The sequence below is a fragment of the Adiantum capillus-veneris genome, chromosome 24, assembly GCF_014529385.1.
Source record: "Adiantum capillus-veneris isolate H3 chromosome 24, ASM1452938v2, whole genome shotgun sequence".
In the NCBI taxonomy this organism is placed as follows: Eukaryota; Viridiplantae; Streptophyta; class Polypodiopsida; order Polypodiales; family Pteridaceae; genus Adiantum; species Adiantum capillus-veneris.
In genome coordinates, this window is record NC_140954.1 from 12,358,743 (window position 1) to 12,381,477 (window position 22,735).

The window sequence follows — 22,735 nt, forward strand, 5'->3', positions numbered from 1 at the left end:
CCTCTCAAGAGCCACAGGATCTAACACAAGAAGAGGAGGAAAAATTGTGTAAGGCAATAGAGGAAGAGCTAAAAGAAAGCACGAAGGAAGCCTTGGAATGGGAGTAGAGGGTCTTCAAATCTATGACAATTTAGAAGATCGACGCGAGCAATCTTAGGCGCGAGTGGCTTCAACCCTCTCTCCTATATCCATTGCTGAAATATGAGGCAACAACAATCAACAAGCGGATCAGACAAGAGCCAACGGTACCTCTCTACAATGCAGACACCTCGAAGCCAGAAGGAGTTAAGCTTATAGTAGATTCTCAGCCAAAGTGGAGGAAGGCTTGGCTTACCAAGTACCCACAATACCTAATCCACTTGGTAGAGGCACCTAAACATATCTGAGACAACCTCAGCTTCTGTCCTCTACCAAGAATTAGGACGTGGAAGGCACAAGAAATTTTGCAAAGAAGCCAACCCACTTGGCTGAATTACCCAAAGCTGCCAGGCGTGAAGGCAGGTGAGAGAATAAGTGTCCAATACATGGTGAAAACCCTAACAGGCGCATAAAGTTGTTCACTGGCTCATCTGACCTTACATGCATTATGATGAGGAAGATTTGCAGAACAATCTTAGCAGTGTTCAAGACCTTCAAGCCAGGCTAGGTGACCGACAGCATATTCTTCTTCCAGGATACATACAGATGTGCCTATGATCTGTCAGGTCAGCCTTCCAAGGAGGTGATACATGCGCTGTATCAAAGAATCATGTTTCTACCCTCCTATCACCTCCAGGCTTTTGAAGAAGCATTCTATACGAGGCTCTTCACCATGAATACAGATATCTTTGGCCCCACAATGCTGAACCTACATGCCAGGTACGAATCAATGCTAAAGATGCGGAAAACGATAAGATGAAGCAGCTGATCAAGGCCATGTCGGGGACGACATGAACAAGGAGGGGGGGATGCTAGAAGCTGGACACACCCCACGGCATCTAACTACTCGGAGGACTATTATTTTTGTAATTATTCATTCATTGAGGAAAACCCGATTTTTCACCTTGTAAATATTGGGACTTACAGAAGTTTCTAGATTGTATCCCAGTTTTGATAGTTAGATTGAGTAGATGGTTGATTTTGGAACTTTAGGGTTTGAGACATTGTAAGGTATATATACCACTATTTGACCTTAATGAAAGACCTTTTGTCATTTTAAAAACAAGTTTGAAGTATGTGAGTGAGCGTACTGTGAACGAGAGAGAGATTGTGAGCTTCATCTTGACGCTACGTGTGCTACGGTGGTCGGAATCGAGTGCAGGGAAGTGCAGTGTGTTGCCCCCGACTAGAGCTAAGAGCCGATACCAACATTGCGCGCGTACGGTCCGGCTTTGCGAGCTCCTTCTACGAGCTTCATCGGTTGTTTGGGTGAGCATACGTTGTCCGATTTTGCATTGCAGCATATCCACGCGTTCACATTGAGTAGAACTACACATTAGGAACTTTAGATTTCAGAAACGAAGGCCTGCAGATTTCAGCCAGACATCCTACGTGTTTCTGCACCAGGTGTTTTGGGTCGTGATTTTGGTGCATAGAACTTAGGGAGAGCGGCCTATTGGTATTAGTAGGGTCTCCTTCAAGTTCTATGGTGTTTCGAGATTGTTTGATGGGTGTTCGGCTCTAGAAAGCATTGTAGGAAGTTTCCTCTTTTGCACTCTTGAAGGCTGTGACTTAGACAATTGGTAGAGACCTCTGTAGGAATTAGTTAGGAGTCGGTCGAGTGTAGGTTGACACCTTATGCTTGCTTCCACGTGCCTACGGGTAGAGCTTCGTCCTTAGCTGACATTACATGCTAGGTGAGTTCTCGCTGTGCTGACGTCCGTCGCGGCGTATCCGTCCAACATGGTATGAGAGCTTTGGCATGATTAGCATTCACTAATTATCTACCCTAATTATACACTTTATTTCTCTCTCTTTTATCATGTGCTAGTAGCGAATAAGCTACACAATTGCGGTGCAACTCTCATGGATTTTGGGCACGTTCATGGCGATCCACTACCCTCATCCATGAGAGGAACTCCAAATTAGTGGCATTAGTGCATTTTTATTAGATTGTAGTGTGCACTTTTGGGATTAATTTACATATTAGACCGCCTTTTGTGTCGATTTTTAGCTAATCTGTCTCTCCAATTGATTTCATCAACTTCACCCTCTCTTTGCAGCACTTACATCAACTCAAAGTGCTCATCGCAAGCTCTACATAGAGCCTTCAACCACTCCATTCTGACACCAATAGCCCATTCAGTTATTTTGCTATATTTAAGTGTGTATTGGCCTTTTGTTTTTTGTGTGTGGGTGTGTGTGTGCGCGCTCCCTGCTAAGCTTGGAATATAACCTAACTTTTGGGAGATCCCACCATCCAAAGGCATTGGCCTTGTTGGCTAGCTGAAAATTTGGTAAGGCACTAGACTCCGTGAGGTCGTGGGTTTGATTTCCTAATTTTAGCAAACGAGCAACTCGGACAAATGTGTTAGTGCTCAATTTTGGCTTATATCCCTGGCATGTCTATTGGGCCTAGTTCCCACCTGCATGCATGCGTCAACTTTTGCTTGCCCATGCTCGGACGTCAAAGAAAATCAACTCTGCCTTCTTCTTTCCATCGCATCCGTAGAAACGATTCCCACGGCCGCTACTCGATTGCCCACTCTGCCTGACATACAAGGGCTGCGCTTAAAAGGAATCAAAGAAAAAACATTCAACGGCCTTAATTTTTTGAGAATTCAAGCAAAGGAGATAATTTTCTCTCACTAAATGAGTTTAATTCAAAATTTAAATTATGCATCACTGGCACGACACATTGCAATGTAAGCACATCAAGGAAAGAAGGGAAGCTAAGGAGGAAAATGGAATGTGAAGGCAAGGCTCATAAATGGAGCAGTTATTGAGATGTGAGAGGGCATCTTTCTCATACGAATCTAATGGTAGGATTACTACACCAAGGTTTTTGTTGGTGTGTTTTATGATTATTGAAAGATCCAAGGAGAGGCTAGATAAAGCTTCAATGACAAAACGGGATCGCTTTGAAATGGGGAAATTGCAAACATTCAAAATGAGGTTAACGTTAAGCTGGATAGTGGACAAAATTTGGCTAAGGTAGGGATTTATTAGAGGTGGTTTCCAAAGAGGGTTGGTCTCCTTAAAAGGAGAGGGGGAGGAAGGTTTAAGGTCTTTGAAGAAGAACTTAAGGTTGAAATTTCTTGATAAATTGTAGTATGAGTTGAGGAGTAAGAGAGGGGAAGGTTTTAGAGGAGGAGGGATGTATTTTAAGCCTAAGGCCAAGCATCACCTTAGAGAGAGAGAGAGAGAGAGAGAGAGAGAGAGAGAGAGAGAGAGAGAGAGGTGCCAAATTGTGGATTTTAAAGTTAGAGATATCATGCTCCAAGGTTGAAACTTGACATTTGCCAAAGAGCAAGAGTCTGTAGCCTTGTGATTACTGAGTGGGAGCCACAAATTTCTTCTTGTTCTTCCTTTGTGAAGTGGGGGCTCGGGAGTGGCTTTTGAAATCCATATTTGTGGGGGGTGGGGGGGAGTAGAGGTGTACCCAAGTGTATGGGTGGCTAAACCCTAATCCCTCCTCCTTTTGTCTTTTCCCGAGTGGTTTGCCTTCTTGTGGTAGGTGGTAACATTACGAGAGTGGTCTTTATTGTGTATGGGTGGCTAAACCCTAATCCCCCCTCCTTTTTTCTTTTCTCGAGTGGTTTTCAATGTGGTAGGTGGTAACATTACGGGAGTGGTCCTTATTGTGAGTGTGGATAAGGGTGGTTGAGGATTTTTTGTGGTGGAATTGAAGAGGAGGAACCAAGGGAGGCGGGTGCGGGTGCAGGAGTGAGGGTTTAAGAGGGTACAAAGGATAGGTGAGGATGTTGGGGGAAGAAAAAAATTTAGGTCTTTTAGATAAAGAGAGATAATTTTCAAGAGAGGGTTTGGAGGGTGGTTGAAGAGGCCGTTTATTGGAGGTTACGTAGGAGGGTGGGGGACGAGGGTGGTGGTGTTTTAAGGGAACGGGGGGGGGGGGGGGGGGGGAGGGATGTACTTGAAGGCAAAAAAAATAAAAAATTAGAATGGAGGTGGACGGACGTTCTACAAGTTCTTTGATGGTTTGCTCCTTGGGGAGTGAGACAATTCTTCTTCAATGTTGTTGATGGCCTTCTTGTGGGCAAGTTTAGGTACATCCTCTTTTGTAGTGGCGAGGTGTGCAATTACAACATAGATTTGAATATGCAAGAGGAAAATTTGGAGGGATGAAGTTTTCCATTGTTGAGCTTGAGGCCCCAAGCATGTTCGGAGAATAAGGGGAATCTGGAGACTTGGAAGAGCTTAAGAATGAGATCGTTGAACCATTCTTCTACTAAAGCATGATAGTCATCAAGGTAGGTTTGCAGATTATTTATGAGGAGGGTTTGTGCTTGTGCAAGTGCTTTTGTGCAATCCAGTTGATATTGTGTAATAAGTGAGGTAAACTTAGCATTGAGAAGGGCTTGAGCTTGTGTATCCTCTCTTGGGTGGCTTCATACATAAGATATTAGGTGCTCTTTGATTAATAAGTAAAATTTCATTGAGGTGCTTTTTGATTATTAAGTAAATCATTAGGTGGTTAAGGAAGCTTTTAGCTTTACCTATTTTACCATGAAGATTCTTATATTCTAGAAGAGAGTTGAAAATAATCAACTCAAAGTTCTAAGGTTGCTTGAGATGTGGAAGCACCTCTTCATTGGTATGGGGGTCAGTCAAGGGTACGCCACAATGTTGAAGGGTTGAAAGTTTGCTGGCTTGGAGAGGATTGGTTGTAGGCAAAGAAGGGATGCTTTCATTATGATCTAGTTTGCAGCTTCCTTTGTGAGTACCAAAGAGAAATCAATGGACTTCTCCAGAAGACACTCCAAGTCTTCCGTGATGTTCTCATAGGGGTTGGTTGTAGTGCCATCCTTGTTTATCAAAAGTGGAATCATGGTGATCGGGTGAGAAGCCGAAGCCTCTACTCTTGCATAAGGGGTAGATGAAATGAACCCAGGGAGCAAAGGGCCAATAGCCGCAGAGGAAGGGATATCCAATGCGAGGTTGGCTTGCGATTGTGGCAGAGCTAGGGTGTTGGTATACATTGCAATAGAAGGGGTATCCAAACATTGTGTAGGGTGTTGAGCTAAAGAAGGGCGTCTGAATGTGGAAGTCTCGAGGGGTCAGAGGGTAATGATGTAAGGGTGAACAAGTGGTATGAGAGACGATCTTGCACACTGTGTAGGGGAGTACCAAAAGAAATGTGGGTAATAATTATGTATGTGCACGCACATAGTGTGTCACGTAAAGTTTTGGCCAGAATATAGAAATGATGGGGAGAGAGAGCTCCATACCCGTGAAAGCATAGGTAGAATAGGTACAAGGAGAGAGCTCTGTACCTACGAAAGCAGAAGGCACTTGTTGAGCTCACAACTCGCATGTGGAGATGGCGGTGAGCAATGGCGATGTCCATGTTTGAGCGTTTCACCATCTTCGCTTGCAGGGCACCAAGATTCGTGTCAACAACCTTCAAGATTTGTGTCGACAACCTTTCTGCTACGCACAATCACCGATTTTGCCCTACCATGCGCTACAAAAATTCAGCCAAAGGTCACTTTTGAAGGGGTTAGAGGGAGAGTGTCGCCCCCCCATGCATTGTAAGCACCACATGGGATGGTTTCAATTAACTTTTGTGGCACTTTGAGCCCCTCAAAATGCTTCATGGGACTCAACTCTTAAGGGTGGGTGGGTTGCAAAAATGGAGTGTGGATACTCTTCAATGAGAGGAATGCCTTTTTTTTTCCTATTTCAGTATACTTGAGGTCTTTGGCAGATGTAGGTAGGTGAGGCGCTTTATAACCCAACATTCACACATGGTTTGAAAGATAAAACATTAAGGGCTTGTAATCTATTGTACATTGTAAATTGTAGTACAGAGAGAGGAGGAGGAGGTGTGTGCGCGTGAGAAATATTTCTATTGAGTGGGAGATTGTCCTCTACATTCCATGATGAAAAGAAAATGAGCGGGTGATCTTTCACACGCGCTTAGGTCGGTAATTTCACTTGTTGGGCATTCAACTCTCTCTCTCTCTCTCTCTCTCTCTCTCTTGTAGCAACGTGCGCACACACACCCTCACTCTCTTCATGCACACATACATGACACTTGGCACCATGAGAGTTATAACCAACCAACGTAATTGCACTCATCGCTTCTTCCCACAAATACTCCCTCATCACTCAATTGACCTTCCACGCACTTACACTGGCAAAACCTCCTGCTCCAAGTTCGAAAAGAAGTATCCTCTCTCCTCGCACGCAAACCTTCTCCTACTCTCTCCACTATACGATCACTTTTGTAGGCTTGAATGCTTCCCCTCACGAGCAGCATCTCCAACATCGACTGAGCATTCACCTCTTTAGCTCCATCTTTAACATTAATCAGAATCACATTGGCATACAAAGGTGAGCTTCATAATTGTCCAATCAATTATCCTTTGCTTTCTTTGCCTCCCTTTTCCAAGTGAATTCTTCACTAGGAGGCACACTCCGGAAAGCATCATTGTGTATGTGTGTGTATGTATGTGTGTGTGTGTGTGTGTGTGTGTGTGTGTGAGCGAGAGAGAGAGAGAGAGAGAGAGAGCGCTCTCAATTCATGGTTTCCCACACTAAAAAATATGTGTGTGTTTGGGTACGCTCTTCTCGTTTATCCAACTCCGAAACAAAAATCGATATGTGTTTCTGCGTGCGTGCTTACAGACACACACTCACTCACTCACTCAAGCAAATGTTGCTTTTCCCATGACAAAATTTGATTTTTTCCATTTTTCAATGATACCTTCAATCTCTAGGTGGCAATAGATCCGTGCCAAGCTCATGTTGTGATTGCTTCAATGTAGGCCATAATAGCAGCAATCATACATATGTGGGAGATGATGAGAAGGAAACCAAAATCATTTCGAAGAAAGTACTATTTTCCTCTTCTACTTCTCCTATGGCGAGCTTCTTTTGCAAGAAGAGTGCCACATTTCCAAAGCAATTCAATGAATTGATTTTTCAATAGTACATCAAACCACGATCTTCCATCAATTGGTGGAATCATTTTGTGTTTTACACACAAGAAGATGGCAAGTGGTGGAGGGAGCTCTTTCGATCGTCGTACCAACTTTTCCAGTAAATAGTGGAATTTATACGAGATGACATGCAAGTTGCAACAAAGGGATACCCCCCCTCAACTTGGGCAACTAGTAGGGGAGGAGTTTTTTAGTGAAAAAGAAATTGCAATCATGCTTTTGGCATCCTGCAATAGCCAGTACCATATTGCAAACACATTTGGGTGTGGAAGGTCAACGGTTTCCAAGTTCTTGCATCAATTTGTGGGCTCATTGTGTAGAAATGCAAGTCATCATCTTTGATGGACAGAGACCCAAGGTGAGTTGCAAGAGGTCGAGGATGGATTCCAATCATTTCAAGGTCTACCAAACTTCTATGGTGCAATTGATGCAACCCACTTCAACATGACCTTACCATTCAAAGGGAGGAATGAGGCTTGGTATGGTCGAAAGGGCAACTATAGCATGGTGATGCAATGAATAGTCAACCACAAAATGCAATTTATGGACATCAATATAGGATGGCGAGGCTCATGCAATGACAAAAAAAAATTAGCGAAACAATGAAATCTACAGGATGTGTCAATTAGGGGAGAGGTTGTCTGGAGCGGCATTTCAATTCCTAGATATGTCAATACCTGAATATATTGTGAGAGATGGAGGGTACATGCTTCTCAAATGGATGATGATACCTTATCCTAGGTCAATGTTGATCTCCACATAACATAAGAACTACAGCTTCATGCAGTCCTCCACTAGGATGGTAGCAAAGTGCACTTTTGGGAGACTGAAGGGAACCTGTAAATACCTAGGAGAAACCATCAGGTCTCCTAGCTTGGCTACTTTGCCCTCAGTCATCCACATATGTTGCATCTTGCATAACTTGCTTATGGACATCAATAATGAACCCAAAATGGAGCAACAAGCAATTGACATCAACGACCCTTTGGTGGACAATCCATTTGCTCAAGGACAAAGGTCAAATCTTCTAGATACAATAGAGGGAGAGAAGATATGAAGCGAGCTGATGGAGTAAATTGGCATGCAATGTGTTTAATAAGAATAAGGCATTTGTCCTCTTTCATTGCAAGAGATAGATGCCACTATATAATTGTCTAGCTACTTTATCTGGCTCTCATGTTGATTATCAACTCTGGCAATTTAATGTGATTATTGAATGCAATGTAGTTGTCGTGTCCATTGTCATCTCATGCGGTTTAATGTGATCTAGCTTGGAAGTGTTGCGATTGTCAATACTGCTGGTTTTTTCTAGATTTATAGCTACTTCTCGTTATTTTTTTATGGTTGCTTCTATTGGTGGTCTCATGCAATGGGCTTGAAAGTGTTGCATTTCTACTACCGCTAGTTGTTTTTGTGTGAATGTAGCTAGTGGTGGTCGCTTTATGGAAGAGTCTTGAAAGCGCTGGAGCTATTGCTACTGTTGGTTCTTTTTATGATATGTAGCTATTGATGGTTGTTTCTAATGGTTGCTACTGCATAGTTGTTGTTGTTGGTTGTTACATGCCATGAGCTAAGAGGTTTTAAGGTCGTAGCTATTGTGGTTGTTTCGGATTTTTGCAATTGCTGATTGTTACATGTACTGAGCTTGGGAGTTAATGTATTGGTTGTTATATCAACCCAAACCACAACATGACAACGATGAGTACATCAAAAAAACACAGCTTCACATAGAGCAGTTCAAAAACAATGTGTCCCTAATAAGGTCTGATTTCACAAATGGCTCAAGAATTCATGATGCTCCACACAGGCCTCATTCTTGTTGGCCTTTGTGTATCAAGACCCATCAACCTTTGAGGATGTCTCGAGTAACTCAGAGCACAACAAAACACAACTTCCAATCCCGGGGGATTCACCATGGAAAACTTATTGCACCACGTAAGTGCAGGAGAGGGGGGTTTTCTTACAAGTTACATAAGCGTATAAGTTAGAGGCAGACCCCCAATAATTTATCTCCCAAGCTAAAAATAAGGGAGGGGGTATCATATTTGGGGGGGGGGGGGGGGGGGGGGGGGGGACTAACCCAGGTTGATTACTTGTAATGATTGGTCATTGGTGTGCACTAGAACTCAAATGAATTTTGGGGAAGTTTTTTATCAAGTCACACATCAAATTTTGCATCGAGTCGATCATAGATAAGCTTGATTTGGTGCAGGTCAAGGGTTGATTTACACCAGCTTTGGATGGGTCAGAATTAGACGAGTAGCCAGAGTGCATGCTAATTAGGCACATAATTTGAAATTCAAACTAAGACACGTTAACGGTACATCTAGTTATCAACAGAAGTGGTTCTTTTGGCACGTTGTCGGGGGATATATGTTCGTTACGTGAGCCGGGCAGGCACCGGGCCTCTGGCTGTGGGAGGTGTGAAAGAGAGAGAACAAGAACAACTAATAACTTTGGCAATCACCGCAATCAACAATTAATTGAATATTACTTTGATCACAACTTAGTCCTTAGCCAAGGCGGGATGTTAACAGCAATGTCACTTGGATCAGCTGCTAACTAGGAGTTTAAGCTCCCATTTACAGGATTAACCGGGCCGTTAACGACAATGGACTTAACAAAATGCTAATTCAATCTTTAACGGATGACGGTGATGGAAATTATCTCTTGTCGCTTTATCTACTTCAAGTTCGATTAGATTCTCCAAGCTTCAAGTCAGTTCGCTACCTCAATCATCAAGCCTCAATTATTACCAATTATCCTGCAACTTCCTGCTTTGTGTGTTTTGCATTGCCTTATCTGTCGTTCACGACCTCAACTTCTCCTGTAATCAACTTGAGTTTTTATTGACTTCAAGCTCCGACTCCCTTTCCAAGCCGCTTCAATCTTCCTTTCTTGATTACCTTCTCCTGCTTGAAACCTTTCACTCGTTAAATTTTCTCTTCTTAGTTGAATGTCAAGAGCAAGAGAGATAAGAGTCTTCTTGCTTGTGCACGAGAACAAGTCCTTTTGCTTATCCGAGAGAGAGAGAGAGAGAGAGAGAGAGAGAGAGAGAGAGAGAGAGAGAGAGAGAGAGAGAGAAATTAACCCTCCTAGCTCCCCTATGTCGCCATGGCAGAGAGAGAGAGAGAGAGAGAGAGAGAGAGAGAGAGAACCCTCTCTTGCTTTGATTGGAGATGAGAGAGAGAGACTCCCTTCACCTCCTTGCCTTGGTCCTCCTTTACCTCCTCGCCTTGGTCCCCATTTGCTTCCAATCCCCTCTTGCCCTCGTTTTTGCTTGCTATCTCCTCTCATGCAAAAGGCATCCTCCTATTATTAGCATGTGCCCTCCCTTAGTAGTAGCGCCGGGCGTCATTGACGTGGCGTGGGAGTCGGCCCAATGACGTGGTAGGAGACAAGTCCGACCCTGCTGAAATCTGCCTGGACTAGTGCCAAAAACATGCGCCCTGGCGGCCTCATCATTTCTCGTCTCTGGCTTGCGCTCATCGGAGCATCACCGCAGCCTCTACATCTCTCCTTCTCCCAACACGCTGCCTGCGCTGTTCTCCCTGCCCGCCATGCTCCTTTTTTGGCTTCACACCTCCTTTATAAAAAATAGGGTTGCCCCTTTTTTAGTTTAGCATGTGGGCGGCCAAATTCATTGGGCGGCCGATCTTATTGTATGGGCGGCGATGCCATAAGGCTATGGCTTTGGGCTTATCATGAAGAAATATTGGGATCTGCAAGCCTAATGGCCTCAAGGACACCAACATTAACGGATGCATCTACCTTCAAAGACATACCAGAAGACCTCGACACCACATCCATTGAGCTGTCAATATTGTACAAGTTCGGCAAGGTGAGCATGGAAACAATCCACAAAGTGTTGGACAAGATTCTCCTCGAGCACTTACTCTGTTTAGTTCAAAACCCTGGCTGCTTCTCAAATTCCAAATGGTACTCCGATCGAGCAGACCGGACTGGTACGGAGCCGGCCACCGATGAATCTTTAACGGCTAATATCTTGGCGACCGGGACTCGGATCACTGATATGAAAAGACCGACGTACTCCGGTATGGATCTGCAATCGACTTGAACTTTAAACTGCCATAACTTCTTCATTGTGGCTCCAATCAACGAGCCGTAAAGACAGACTGGTAGAGCACTTCAAGCACTACAGTTCTAAATCATAAACTCCCATCTGTGCTCACTCTAAGCATACTCCTTTTTGGCATCATTAAGGCATCTGTTGGCCCTTTTAAGCCGCATCTGTCATACATTAATCATTAAACTTGGCCTGTTAACAAGCCCTCATCACTGACCATTAATCAAGTAGGCTTTTAATAAGCTTGATATGCATCTTCTTGGCATATTTCTTAGCATGGGAGCGGAGCTGCACGACATCCACCCCCTCTGAACCTGCACAGCCTCTGGTATGTGCCAACACAACTTCAATCTGCATCTGCTACATGTACCTTAAGCTCCTTACCATCATCAGACTCGCGTAACTGTATGAAAAATGAAATAAGGCTTATACCATATCATCAATGTTCTAGCTTAATCATTAGATAGCTGTCCATCAAAAATCTCTGAACTGTATATGCCGTATCTTCAAAGCATTCAATCATGGATAACTTGTTTAGTGAACCCCGCCAGACTCAAGTGCTCCAGTTAATGATGCACACGGCTTAACCATTAAGCTCTCTTTAAGGAACCCTGTCAAGCTCAAGTATGCCTTACTCTGTCTGCACATGGAATGGCCGTCAAGTCCTTTACCTCAAGTTCTGTTAGCAGAACCAACTCAAAAGATGTGAAGATATTTTATCAGTTGTCCAAATAAGTTAGTTAGAAGCCAGCCATGTTATCTTATTGAATGCATAACCAAACACACGTATAACTTAGCATAATCTAGAAAACAAAACCTAGCATCATGCAGCCTGCTACATCAGGCATCTGGTATCCTCTGCATCTGCAACTTGCACTTTAGTAACCCCTAGGATCAAATGGGATAATAAGGAATTGCCCACACATTGGGGATTCATAATATCCACATGAGCATACATTTCATGTATCAATCAACATCAAGCATTTCTAGTGCAGATATGCTACCCCTGGTTCAAATAGTACGCAATTAGTATGCATACTGATCAATATCCATCCATATTGAATTTGCTTATGAATATCCTTAGAATCTCTTGGATCAAACACCATCGAGATCACATAGCATTGATGGGCTCCATAATATACTAGAGCTTCACCTGAAGCATAGTGTAGCACCCACATACTGTAAACTGTTGGCAACTTAAGCTCGTTACCAGAAAGCATTAAAGAAATCTGACTCCCTTTTACTGGCAGCCAAGACATCACTGACATAAGCATCGATAGGAATAGCATCCAAATCTAGCCACATCTGGCACATTGTCCAAGAAAATGACAAACCCTGTGCATTTTATGCAGTATCAAGGATGATTTAGCATCATCACCCCCTCTAGCTTCATAGCCATCAAGAAAAACTTTGGGAGTCTCTCGACCTGTATCATCAGATGAATTTTCACCTATTGGGACTTCAGCTTGATAATGAAAAACAGCTTTATCATGTAGATCTTCATCCATAACATCCTCCGGAAAATCACCCTTGGAAGTCTCAACATTAATCGAAACTGTAGGAGTTATCTCCTCATGCAGTCCATGTACAAGCATAGATGTAAAATCCCTGTCTATAATGTGTTCACAATCAACATGATCCGAGCAATCTTCATACTCATCCATATCATCCACTACTTCCTCATCTGCACTTAGCAATACATTATAGAACTGTAAAGGCTCATCTGGCACCCCCTCTGAAGAGGCATACGCATCAGAAAGCTCTTCTATACTGCCATAAACATCTCCTTCAGATCTAGACAAAAATTCATCGATTATAGCATCCTCTTCTGTGATAGCAACATCTGCAAGCATATTGTTAGTAGCAATCATAGGTTCATTGACATCCTCAGGCTCATCCTGTGCTGGGTCCACAATCTTGGTCACTTCATCAGCGACGACTGTGTATATAATAGCTTTGTTTATGCAATCATCTGTAGCAAACATGTTGTCTTGCTTGATTATAGTGCTGATAGTTTTAGAAATATCTTGTAGAGGCTCATCTGCTTGATGAGCTCCTTCAGAATAACCCATGTCAAGGTCAGCAGCTTGTGAACCACTTGCTGTACAGTCTATGTCTTCACTGGAACCATTATTAGAGGTAGCGTCCATGCAAGCAATCTTTGAAAAAAAATCATATAAATCTATTCCAGCATTAAATTCATTGTTTCCCTTTTCTTCGTTGCTCAAATTAAGCTCCTCTAAAACTCAATCTGCTACTTCCAACTTAGCATTCTCTTTGGCTTTACTTCTTGCAGAAATATGCTCCCAGAATTCATCATAGTTTGAGGATCTGCATCTGATCCCCTTCACCTTTACTGAAGACAACCTTATTTCGTTCATTAATCTCCTTTATGTCCCGATCTAGAATCCTTGACATTTCGTAAATAAATTACTCTGCAAAATACTCCCACCGTGTGGGATATGCTTCTGCCAGTTCTTGAACCTGCTTTTTAAAATCCGAGTTTACAACCTCCTCAAAAGCTGCAATCATCCGATCTTCTGGAACATTTCGGCTCTTCATCTCAGCTTCGTAACATGCCATAAAACCTTCTGGGTCATATTCCTGAAAAACATAATACTGCTCACATACAGCATCAAGTGCTAGCTCTATAGCATCATCAATCTACTTTTTTATCTGCATGGCTTTTGCTTCCTGCAAATACCCCTGAACCAATTCCATCATTTTTGGCAAATCTGCAACTGCTAGATTTTTATCAAATCCATTGGCATTGAAATCTTCAATAAACTGCTTTAACTGTTCTGGCATCTCCATCTTTACCTCCCACCCCGGCTCGTTTCGCGACGGGTTCACCAAAGATATAGGGGAATTTGTGTTCGCTATGTGAGTCGGGCAGGCGCCGGGCCTCTGGCTGTGGGAGGTGTGAAAGAGAGAGAACAAGAACAACTGATAACTCTGGCAATCACTGCAATCATCAATTAATTGAATATTACTTTGAGCACAACTTAGTCCTTAGCCAAGGCGGGATGTTAACAGCAACGTCACTTGGATCAGCTGCTAACTAGGAGTTTAAGCTCCCATTTACAGGATTAACCGGGCCGTTAATGACACCGGACTTAACAAAATGCTAATTCAATCTTTAACGGATGACGGTGATGGAAATTATCTCTTGTCGCTTTATTTGCTTCAAGTTCGATTAGATTCTGCAAGCTTCAAGTCAATTCACTACCTCAATTATTACCAATTATCCTGCAACTTCCTGATTTGTGCGCTTTGCACTGCCTTATCTGTCATTCACGACCTCAACTTCTCCTGTAATCAACTTGATTTTTTATTGACTTCAAGCTCCGACTCCCTTTCCAAGCCGCTTCAATCTTCCTTTCTTGATTACCTTCTTCTGCTCGAAACCTTTCACTCGTTAAATTTTCTCTTCTTAGTTGAATGTCGAGAGCAAGAGAGAGAAGAGTCTTCTTGCTTGTGCTCGAGAACAAGTCCTTTTGCTTATCCGAGAGAGAGAGAGAGAGAGAGAGAGAGAGAGAGAGAGAGAGAGAGAGAGAGAGAGAGAGAGAGAGAGAGAGAAATTAACCCTCCTGGCTCCCCTATGTCGCCATGGCCGAGAGAGAGAGAGAGAGAGAGAGAGAGAGAGATAGAGAACCCTCTCCTACTTTGATTGGAGATGGAGAGAGAGAGAGAGAGAGACAGAGAGAGAGAGACCTCGCCTTGGCTCCCTTTACCTCCTCGCCTTGGTCCTCCTTTACCTCCTCGCCTTGGTCCCCGTTTGCTTCCAATCCCCTCTTGCCCTCGTTTTTGCTTGCTATCTCCTCTCATGCAAAAGGCATCCCCCTATTATTAGCATGTGCCCTCCCTTAGCAGTGGCGCCGGGCGTCATTGACGTGGCGCGGGAGTCGGCCCAATGACGTGGCAGGAGACAAGTCTGACCCTGGTGAAATCTGCCCGGACTAGTGCCGAAAACACGCGTCCTGGCGGCCTCGTCATTTCATGTCTCTGGCTTGTGCTCATCGGAGCATCACCGCAACCTCTGCATCTCTCCTTCTCCCTACACGCTGCCTGCGCTGTTCTCCCTGCCCGCCATGCTCCTTTTTTGGCTTCACACCTCCTTCATAAAAAATAGGGTTGCCCCTTTTTTAATTTAGCATGTGGGCGGCCAAATTCATTGGGCGGCCGGTCTTATTGTATGGGCGGCCATGCCATAAGGTTATGGCTTTGGGCTTATCATGAAGAAATATTGGGAGTTGCAAGCCTAATGGCCTCAAGGACACCAACATTAGCGGATGCATCTACCTTCAAAGACATACCAGAAGACCTCAACACCACATCCATTGAGCTATCAGTATTGTACAAGTTCGGCAAGGTGAGCATGGAAACAATCCACAAAATGCTGGACAAGATTCTCCTTGAGCACTTACTCTGTTGCGTTCAAAACCCTGGCTGCTTCTCAAATTCCAAATGGCACTCCGATCGAGTAGACCGGAGTGGTACGGAGCCGACCCCTAATGAATCTTTAACAGCTAATATCTTGGCGACCGGGACTTGGATCATTGATCTAAAAAGACTGACGCGCTCCACAAAGTGAGCACTTCAGGCTTGTGCATTCGTTTCATTTTTGTCACCTCAGCTGTAGTTGCCCAATCCGGTACAAATTTGCAATCGACTTGAACTTTAAACTGCCATAACTTCTTCATTGTGGCTCCAATCGACGAGCCATAAAGACAGACCGGTAGAGTACTTCAAGCACTACAATTCTAAATCATAAACTCCCATCTGTGCTCACTCTAAGCATACTCCTTTTTGGCATCATTAAGGCATCTGTTGGCCCTTTTAAGCTGCATCTGGCATACATTAATCATTAAACTTGGCCTGTTAACAAGCCCTCATCACTGACCATTAATCAGTAGCTGAGCATGGGAGTGGAGCTGCACGACAACGTTGCCAGTCACTAGGCTACACAGTCTTTGACTAGGTTTACTCAGTTAGATCACGTGAAACCTAAATTTTATATATAAGATAGGGGTATGATATTTTTCTTCATTGATTATCGTATAAGCGTAGAAAGGGGGGTCATATTCCCTAATATGAGTTGTATATAGGGGTTTTATCAAAGTTTTCCGTTCGCAGGTGGTGTCCCATTTTGTATATAGAGTGAATCCCTCGGGCTTCCAATAGATCACCTGGAATGACACTACAACTTGTAGAATTGAAGAAACAAAAGCAACACCATTTGTTTTATTTATGTAGATAATCATATTTTTTTTAGCGTTACAAGGCCCATGGTTGAGGTCATCTACAGAAATGGCAACTAAAATGTAAAACATCGGAATCCTATACTTTGTATGCTATCATGCTTTTCTTCCTCGCTTTGCATCATCCATGACCTTTGTCATGTGCCACGCGGCCTCACATAGCCCAACATCTAACTGATGTGTCCTCTTCCTAGACTTCTTAGGGGCTCCACGGTCGGTCGATGTCCTCTCAAATGAACATGTCTCCTCGCCTACATCCATGAAGGTTGATGGCAGAGGAGAATTTGCAGCATTTACATTTGGAGCTGATGGTTGGTTTTGTCTTCCTTATGAAACTACAAGGTGGCTCAAGTCGAAGCTCGATATTCCATTGAACATGTAGTAATTTCCATATCATGCCAATGAAGAACAAAGTGTAAGACATGTTTGAATACCATTGGATGAATCTAAAATTGATGCTGGCGGATCAAGAACTGGATTTTACATCTCTCAATAAGCTCATACAAATCTGCCTCAAAGTTGTTGTGAGAAAATTTCTTCTCCAACACCCTCTCTTTTGGTGACATAGCCTAGTAACTACTCTTCCTGGATGGCATATTCCTTTCGCAATCGTTGATGTCCTTGTAGATTGGTAAAGGCACCTCCACTTATCATAAGCGGTTTTCCAATCAACATGAAAGTGTCATTGAGTGCATAAACCAAGAATCTGTTCCCATTGTTCTTCTATGGTATTGGATTTCTCAACAACCCCAACGTGAAATCTTTTGTCCTCGTACTCTGCCTTTGCCTCATTTTGGGTGTCCCAATGAAACCTCTCTATGGATGGCTTGTTGACTACTTGCTAGAGGCCTTCCTCTTCATTTTGACGAAGCAACCGCTATAATCGGTGGTGCATCACTAGCCTCCACCCTGAGATTCCTTTCTCTAGGCGGGGGATTGGATTCCACGACAAGGAGATGCATGGATGATGGCTCTTGAGAGTTGAGATCAATTGGAAGGCTGCTAGTTGACTGAGAATCGAACATCACTTTTTGTCATCAAATGCGGGTGGTGTAGTAGGACCAATAGTTGGACTAGCGAGAAAGTGATGATGTAATAAGAAGGACGTGGATGTTGGCATTGATCCAAATGGAACAACCATGGATCCTCGTGGTGGTGTCATGCAAACAATTGGCATCCCAACAAAAGAGAATGGAAGAAAGCAAGATCCATAACCTGCAAGAGACTCTCTCTCTCTCTCTCTCTCTCTCTCTCTCTCTCTCTCTCTCTCTCTCTCTCTCTCTCATGCACAACACAGACAAACGTAATGTATGTCCCACTGTAATGTCACAAGAAGAGAAGCATGTCAGAATAAAAAAATCAACGGTGTACAACCACATAAAGAGTAGCATCACACACAAAAATAATTTGACAGTCTCACAATCATTGTTCCACAGGACATGGTAGATTACAATAGCTTTACCTGATGGGCCATTTCCATCTTGCACCATGAGGCTTTTTTCTTTCTCATTCGTTAGACTACCAAAATTCCTATGAAAAAGGGAGCACTTGTTGTGCTACACGTATTGTGGGATAATACGACTAAAACTTCAGAATTTGTGTGTGGCCACATTTTAGTGGATTTTACATAATACGTTTAATTTCCTTGATGCATAGTGGGACACAACTCTTCGAGAAATTCTTCTGGCTAGAATTTCAAATGTGAGAAAAGGCAAGTCTTAAAGGTGGGTGGGTTGCAAAAACAGAGTGTGGATACTCTTCAATGAGAGGGACATCGTTTTTTCCTGTTTCGGTATACTTGAGGTCTTTGGTAGATATAGGTAGGTGAGGCCCTTTAAAACCCAACATTCACACGTGTATTGAAAGATAGACATTGAGAGCTTGTAATTTGTGGCACATTGTAAGCTGTAGTATAGAGAGGAGGAGGAGGTGTGTGTGCATGAGAAAGATTTCTACTGAGTGAGAGAGTCTAGAGAGAGATTGTAAATGAGCGACTCGTGAGTGATCTTTCACACGCACTCATGTCACTTGTTGGGAATTCAAGCGTCTCTCTCTCTCTCTCTCTCTCTCTCTCTCTCTCTCCCTCTCTCTCTCTCTCTCTCTCTCTCTCTCTCTCTCTCTCTGCAGTGCACACTACATGCACACACACACCCTCACTCTCTTCATACACACATACATGCCACCTGGTGCCAAGCATTATAACCAACCAGCGTAATTTCACCCATCACTTCCCACGAATACTCCCTCATCACTTGATTAACCTTCCACGCACACACACTGCACTAGTAGTCTAGTACACTCACTCTCCGAATCAATGTGTGTGATCCAAACTGAAGATCCAGAGGGACTGTGGAGGGCAAGTAGAGGCTAACTCTACAAGCGGAGAGAGTGAGTGAGGTGTGGAATGGCTTTCTAACTTTATCTACCTTTGCATGCAAGGCCACCTCAAGTTGAGTTTTCTTTACCACCTGAAAATAGAATTTAATGTTTCCATATTGTTGTGTATTTCAAAAGAATTTAGTTGTAACTCTACGACTACTAGAGTTTAGGCACATGTACATACATTACCTCCTTTTTTATCGCTATACATGGTAAGAATATTCTCTATAGGCGTTGAATGACCGACAGGTTCAGGGTCTACCATGCTAGGGTTCTTTGGGTTCGAGAGCAAGAAGGTTTCAGAGATGGAGGCTTTGGCTGCTCTTGCCTGGCCTGGCAGGATGGGGTGGCTCAGGAGAAGCTCTTATTTTTGTACCTGGGTTGTGTGTCTGTCCGCCCCTCTGCAGGGACTAATCATTCGCAAGGTTCGGTTGGGGATGACTTGTAGGGATGATGTTTGAGTTCGTAGCTTGAGGTTGTGTTTGGTGCCGATCACCTAGCTTCTTTTCCACACCGCTGAAGGTTGGTGGTCATCTGTGATGTTCTTGTTGTGGCACGTGATGCTGCTGTCGATCCATTGATCGTGTGGCTTCTCCGGTTTGGGAGTTATGGTTGTGGGCCTTGATCCAGTGGGCTTGGGAGTGTTCTACCTGCTAGTTGCAACTCGATGGTGGTTTTTTGGGGTTTGACATATGTAGTCATGGCGATCGGGGCCATGTTTTCTTTCGGTGACAGTGGGAGTCTCATGGTGGCAACCCTTACCTACCTTTGGTGATGGAGGCTCGGATTCCGTCCTTCTGTGACTGTAAGCTCTTCTCTTCGCCCTGTGCTTGATAGTCGGTCTTGTCTTGATGCGATGGGGTGGCTCCCCTTGTTAGCCGATGTATCTTGAGTATACTATGGTTCTCATGTCTGGTATGTCTCGGTTGGTGGCATGGCTCGGGTCGAGCAGGTTGGGTGCTGTATTTTTTTTGGTGATCTTAATACAATCTTTCCACCCACCTATTGTGGGTTTTGCGAAAAAAAAAGAATATTCTCTACTAGTAAAGATGAGATAACTAGAATGACACTAGCACTCATATTGAGGGGAGGGAGGACCACCCTAAACTTCTAGTGGACTCCACCTTGTGTAATACGACTTCTATATTGTCGTCATTTATGCAACCATCTGTACCCGAGCATCATACTAGACTAGGTTGAGTTTTGGCAGGCAATCTTGTGCTGCAAATTTCACAAAATTTACCTATTTCATTGTAATTTTTTGCAAGGTAGCTCACCTTTGCACTGGTAGAAAATGGGCAAATTACACAAAAATGGGTAAAATGATCAACAAAAAGAAACCTTGCATTGGACACCCACTTTGTAATCTCACAGTAGGGATAGGAGTTTAGAGCCTCGTCACACCTAGGTGTTGTGGGGGCTGCAACGCTTGTATGCACTGTAAAGTTGGCATCATGCACGTAAAAGTGAGCACTTAAAGGGGATGTAGTTTGCATTGCAACCACTGTAAGATTTTTGAAAGTAGCGAATATTTCTAGCGCTTCGAGTGGCTCGCTTGCATGCAGCAGGTGAAATGCTTTTTTTTATAGTTTTGAACGTGGATGATAAATGACACTTGTCGGTTGTAGGGGAAGAAAGTGATGCGTTGCTTCATAGCTACAACGAAATAGATGCGGGCAATGAAGCTCTTGCAAGTGCATGAGAAACAGGGCTCTTGAGTCTTACAATATTCTGGTGAAATTTTGCAGGCTAGAATTTCAAACGTGAGAAAACGCAAGTCTTAAGGGTGGGTGGGTTGCAAAAAACGGAGAGTGTGGATACTCTTCAATGAGAGGAAAGCCTTTTTTTCCTGTTTCGGGGCTTTGGTAGATAGATGTAGGTAGGTGAGGCCTTTATAACCCAGCATTCACACGTGATCTAGAATCCACACTCTCCGAATCCGTTTGTGAGATCCAGAGGGACTGTGGAGGGCAAGTAGAGCCTAACTCTTAACTCTACAAGCAGAAGCAGAGAGCGTCAGTGAGGTGTGGGCTGGCGATGGCAGTCTCTGTGAAAAGCCTGCTGATGGTGGCCTCTTTGCTGCTGGTGCTACAGACACATGTAGCGGCGCAGGCGCAGGCCCAGGCGGGAGGACAATATTGTGCCACCGTCGGACCCAACTTGAGTGATGTGTGCAAGGATTTTTTGGTGGGTGGCTATCCCCCCACTCCATTCCCCACCAGCCCCTGTTGCAAAGCCGCTCGCCAGGCCAAAGCCAACTTGTCTTGCCTCTGTAAAAGCATCGACTTCTCCAAAGTCACCAAGGCCTCCGTCCTCCGATTCAACACCTTCTGCGCCGTTCGGCTCAATTGTGGTCTCCGCCTCTAGGTGCTTTGCTCTGCCCTGCTTCTATTCTGTCTCCATTGTTTTTAGCTCATGGTCTAAGATGGCTATTGCAAGTATGCTTTCGTGCACACTCCCTCAATTGCCTCTTTGCATACACACATGTTTGCTACTCTTTTATGCATACCAGGTCGTGACTCTGTGAATAGCTTGCATTAGCACATGATGGTGTGTGTGTGTGTGTGTGTGTGTGTTCGTGTGTTAATGTGGTTGATATGAACTAAACTAAAGGCAAAAATTTGAGTGCATTAGTGTGTGTGTGTGTGTGCGCGGATTATGCTTTTTGAAGTACTTTTTGTATAGAGACCTTAATGCAATATGGGTACTTTCTTCCTCATTAGTGTGTGTGTGTGTGTGTGTGTGAGAGAGAGAGAGAGAGAGAGAGAGAGAGAGAGAGAGAGAGAGAGAGATGTTATCCGAAGGTGTTTGCTTGTATAGAGACCTCAATGCAATGTGGGTACTTGGCTTCCTTTTGCAGGTGATCTGAAAAGGCTGGGCTTTTGTTGGATTTGAGGTCTCTCTCTACCTGGACTCGAGTGCCATTCTTTTGCTTTTCATCTGCCATGCCTACAATTGACGTGGTAGCTATTTGTTTGTTGTCCACCATCCAAATGGATGAGCCATTTTTATCATGTCTTCTTTCTTGAACTCAATTGTAGATGCTCCCAAAAGGGCCGTACAATTCTCCTCCTTTTTCTACTTTTTGATTTTACAGGTAAATAATTCAACTGTAATTGCTCCTCCCGAAAGGGCCGGACAATCGTCCTGCTTTTCTACAATCCAATAAATGTTAGAGAGAGAGAGAGAGAGAGAGAGAGGCCTCTTATTCCAGAATTTGTACAGTGAAGGTGTATTAGACGTGGTTTCACAACCTACTTTAGTTAATCCAACTTGTAAGCTCCAGCACCTCAAGGCTGTTTTATGTTGTGCTTAATCCCTAGCAATGAGATCCTAACAACAATGAGATCCTAGCGGGCTTAAAATGTAGTTTTATTAGTGAAAGTGACTGCCCTATGCATGTTTTTGTCCAAGCTGGCATCATTTACAACAAGCCAAGGGATGAAAAAACCTTGAAAAAACCTTTCAATGAAGGCAACATGGTAATAGATCCTCCCTCGGGGTGATGCAAGCATAGAACACGTGGGCCCAAGGGCCTCGATTATGAATGAGGAATGGTCATCCAGTGACCATTCCCTGGCGGAAAGGGCGACCACATGGCGTTCGGTGGATGTTGGGAGCCGTGGTGGAAGCACTTTTTGAAGGGCATGGTCAATGAATGACCATTCTTGGCCATCAAGGGAAGGGGGGACCATGCACTTCTTTGGGTCAGTGAATTCTGAGCTCTCAAGTCTCTAGCGATGATCAACAGTTAACGGTCAATTGCTAATATTCTTGCCGTTGCAGTTTGTTGTCGTAGCGCACAGTTGTTGATGCTGCTACTGTAGTGCATAGACTAATCACTTGATGAGTTGGATGCTCCTGGGAGACTTTTCACTTGCTAACGTGCATAATCATTCGCTATC

At 43.8% G+C, this 22,735-nt stretch overlaps 1 protein-coding gene across 1 annotated transcript; it reads left to right on the forward strand.

Moving 5' to 3' along the window:
• The first annotated feature begins 20,320 nt into the window (after positions 1-20,320).
• Positions 20,321-21,954, forward strand: LOC147425957 (uncharacterized). The gene is made up of 3 exons (XM_086498293.1): positions 20,321-21,017; positions 21,110-21,197; positions 21,691-21,954. The coding sequence occupies exons 1-3, from the start codon at positions 20,868-20,870 to the stop codon at positions 21,723-21,725; spliced, it is 273 nt and encodes a 90-aa protein (XP_086354419.1). The 5' UTR covers positions 20,321-20,867; the 3' UTR covers positions 21,726-21,954.
• Positions 21,955-22,735: the final 781 nt, after the last annotated feature.

Bases quoted from the DNA above. Each gene is read 5' to 3' on its own strand.
- LOC147425957 (XM_086498293.1), top strand. From the start codon at position 20,868: ATGGCAGTCTCTGTGAAAAGCCTGCTGATGGTGGCCTCTTTGCTGCTG. The intron at 21,018-21,109 runs GTGGGTGGCTAT...CCTCTGTAAAAG, and splicing joins ATGTGTGCAAGGATTTTTTG to CATCGACTTCTCCAAAGTCA. The intron at 21,198-21,690 runs GTGCTTTGCTCT...TTCCTTTTGCAG, and splicing joins ATTGTGGTCTCCGCCTCTAG to GTGATCTGAAAAGGCTGGGC.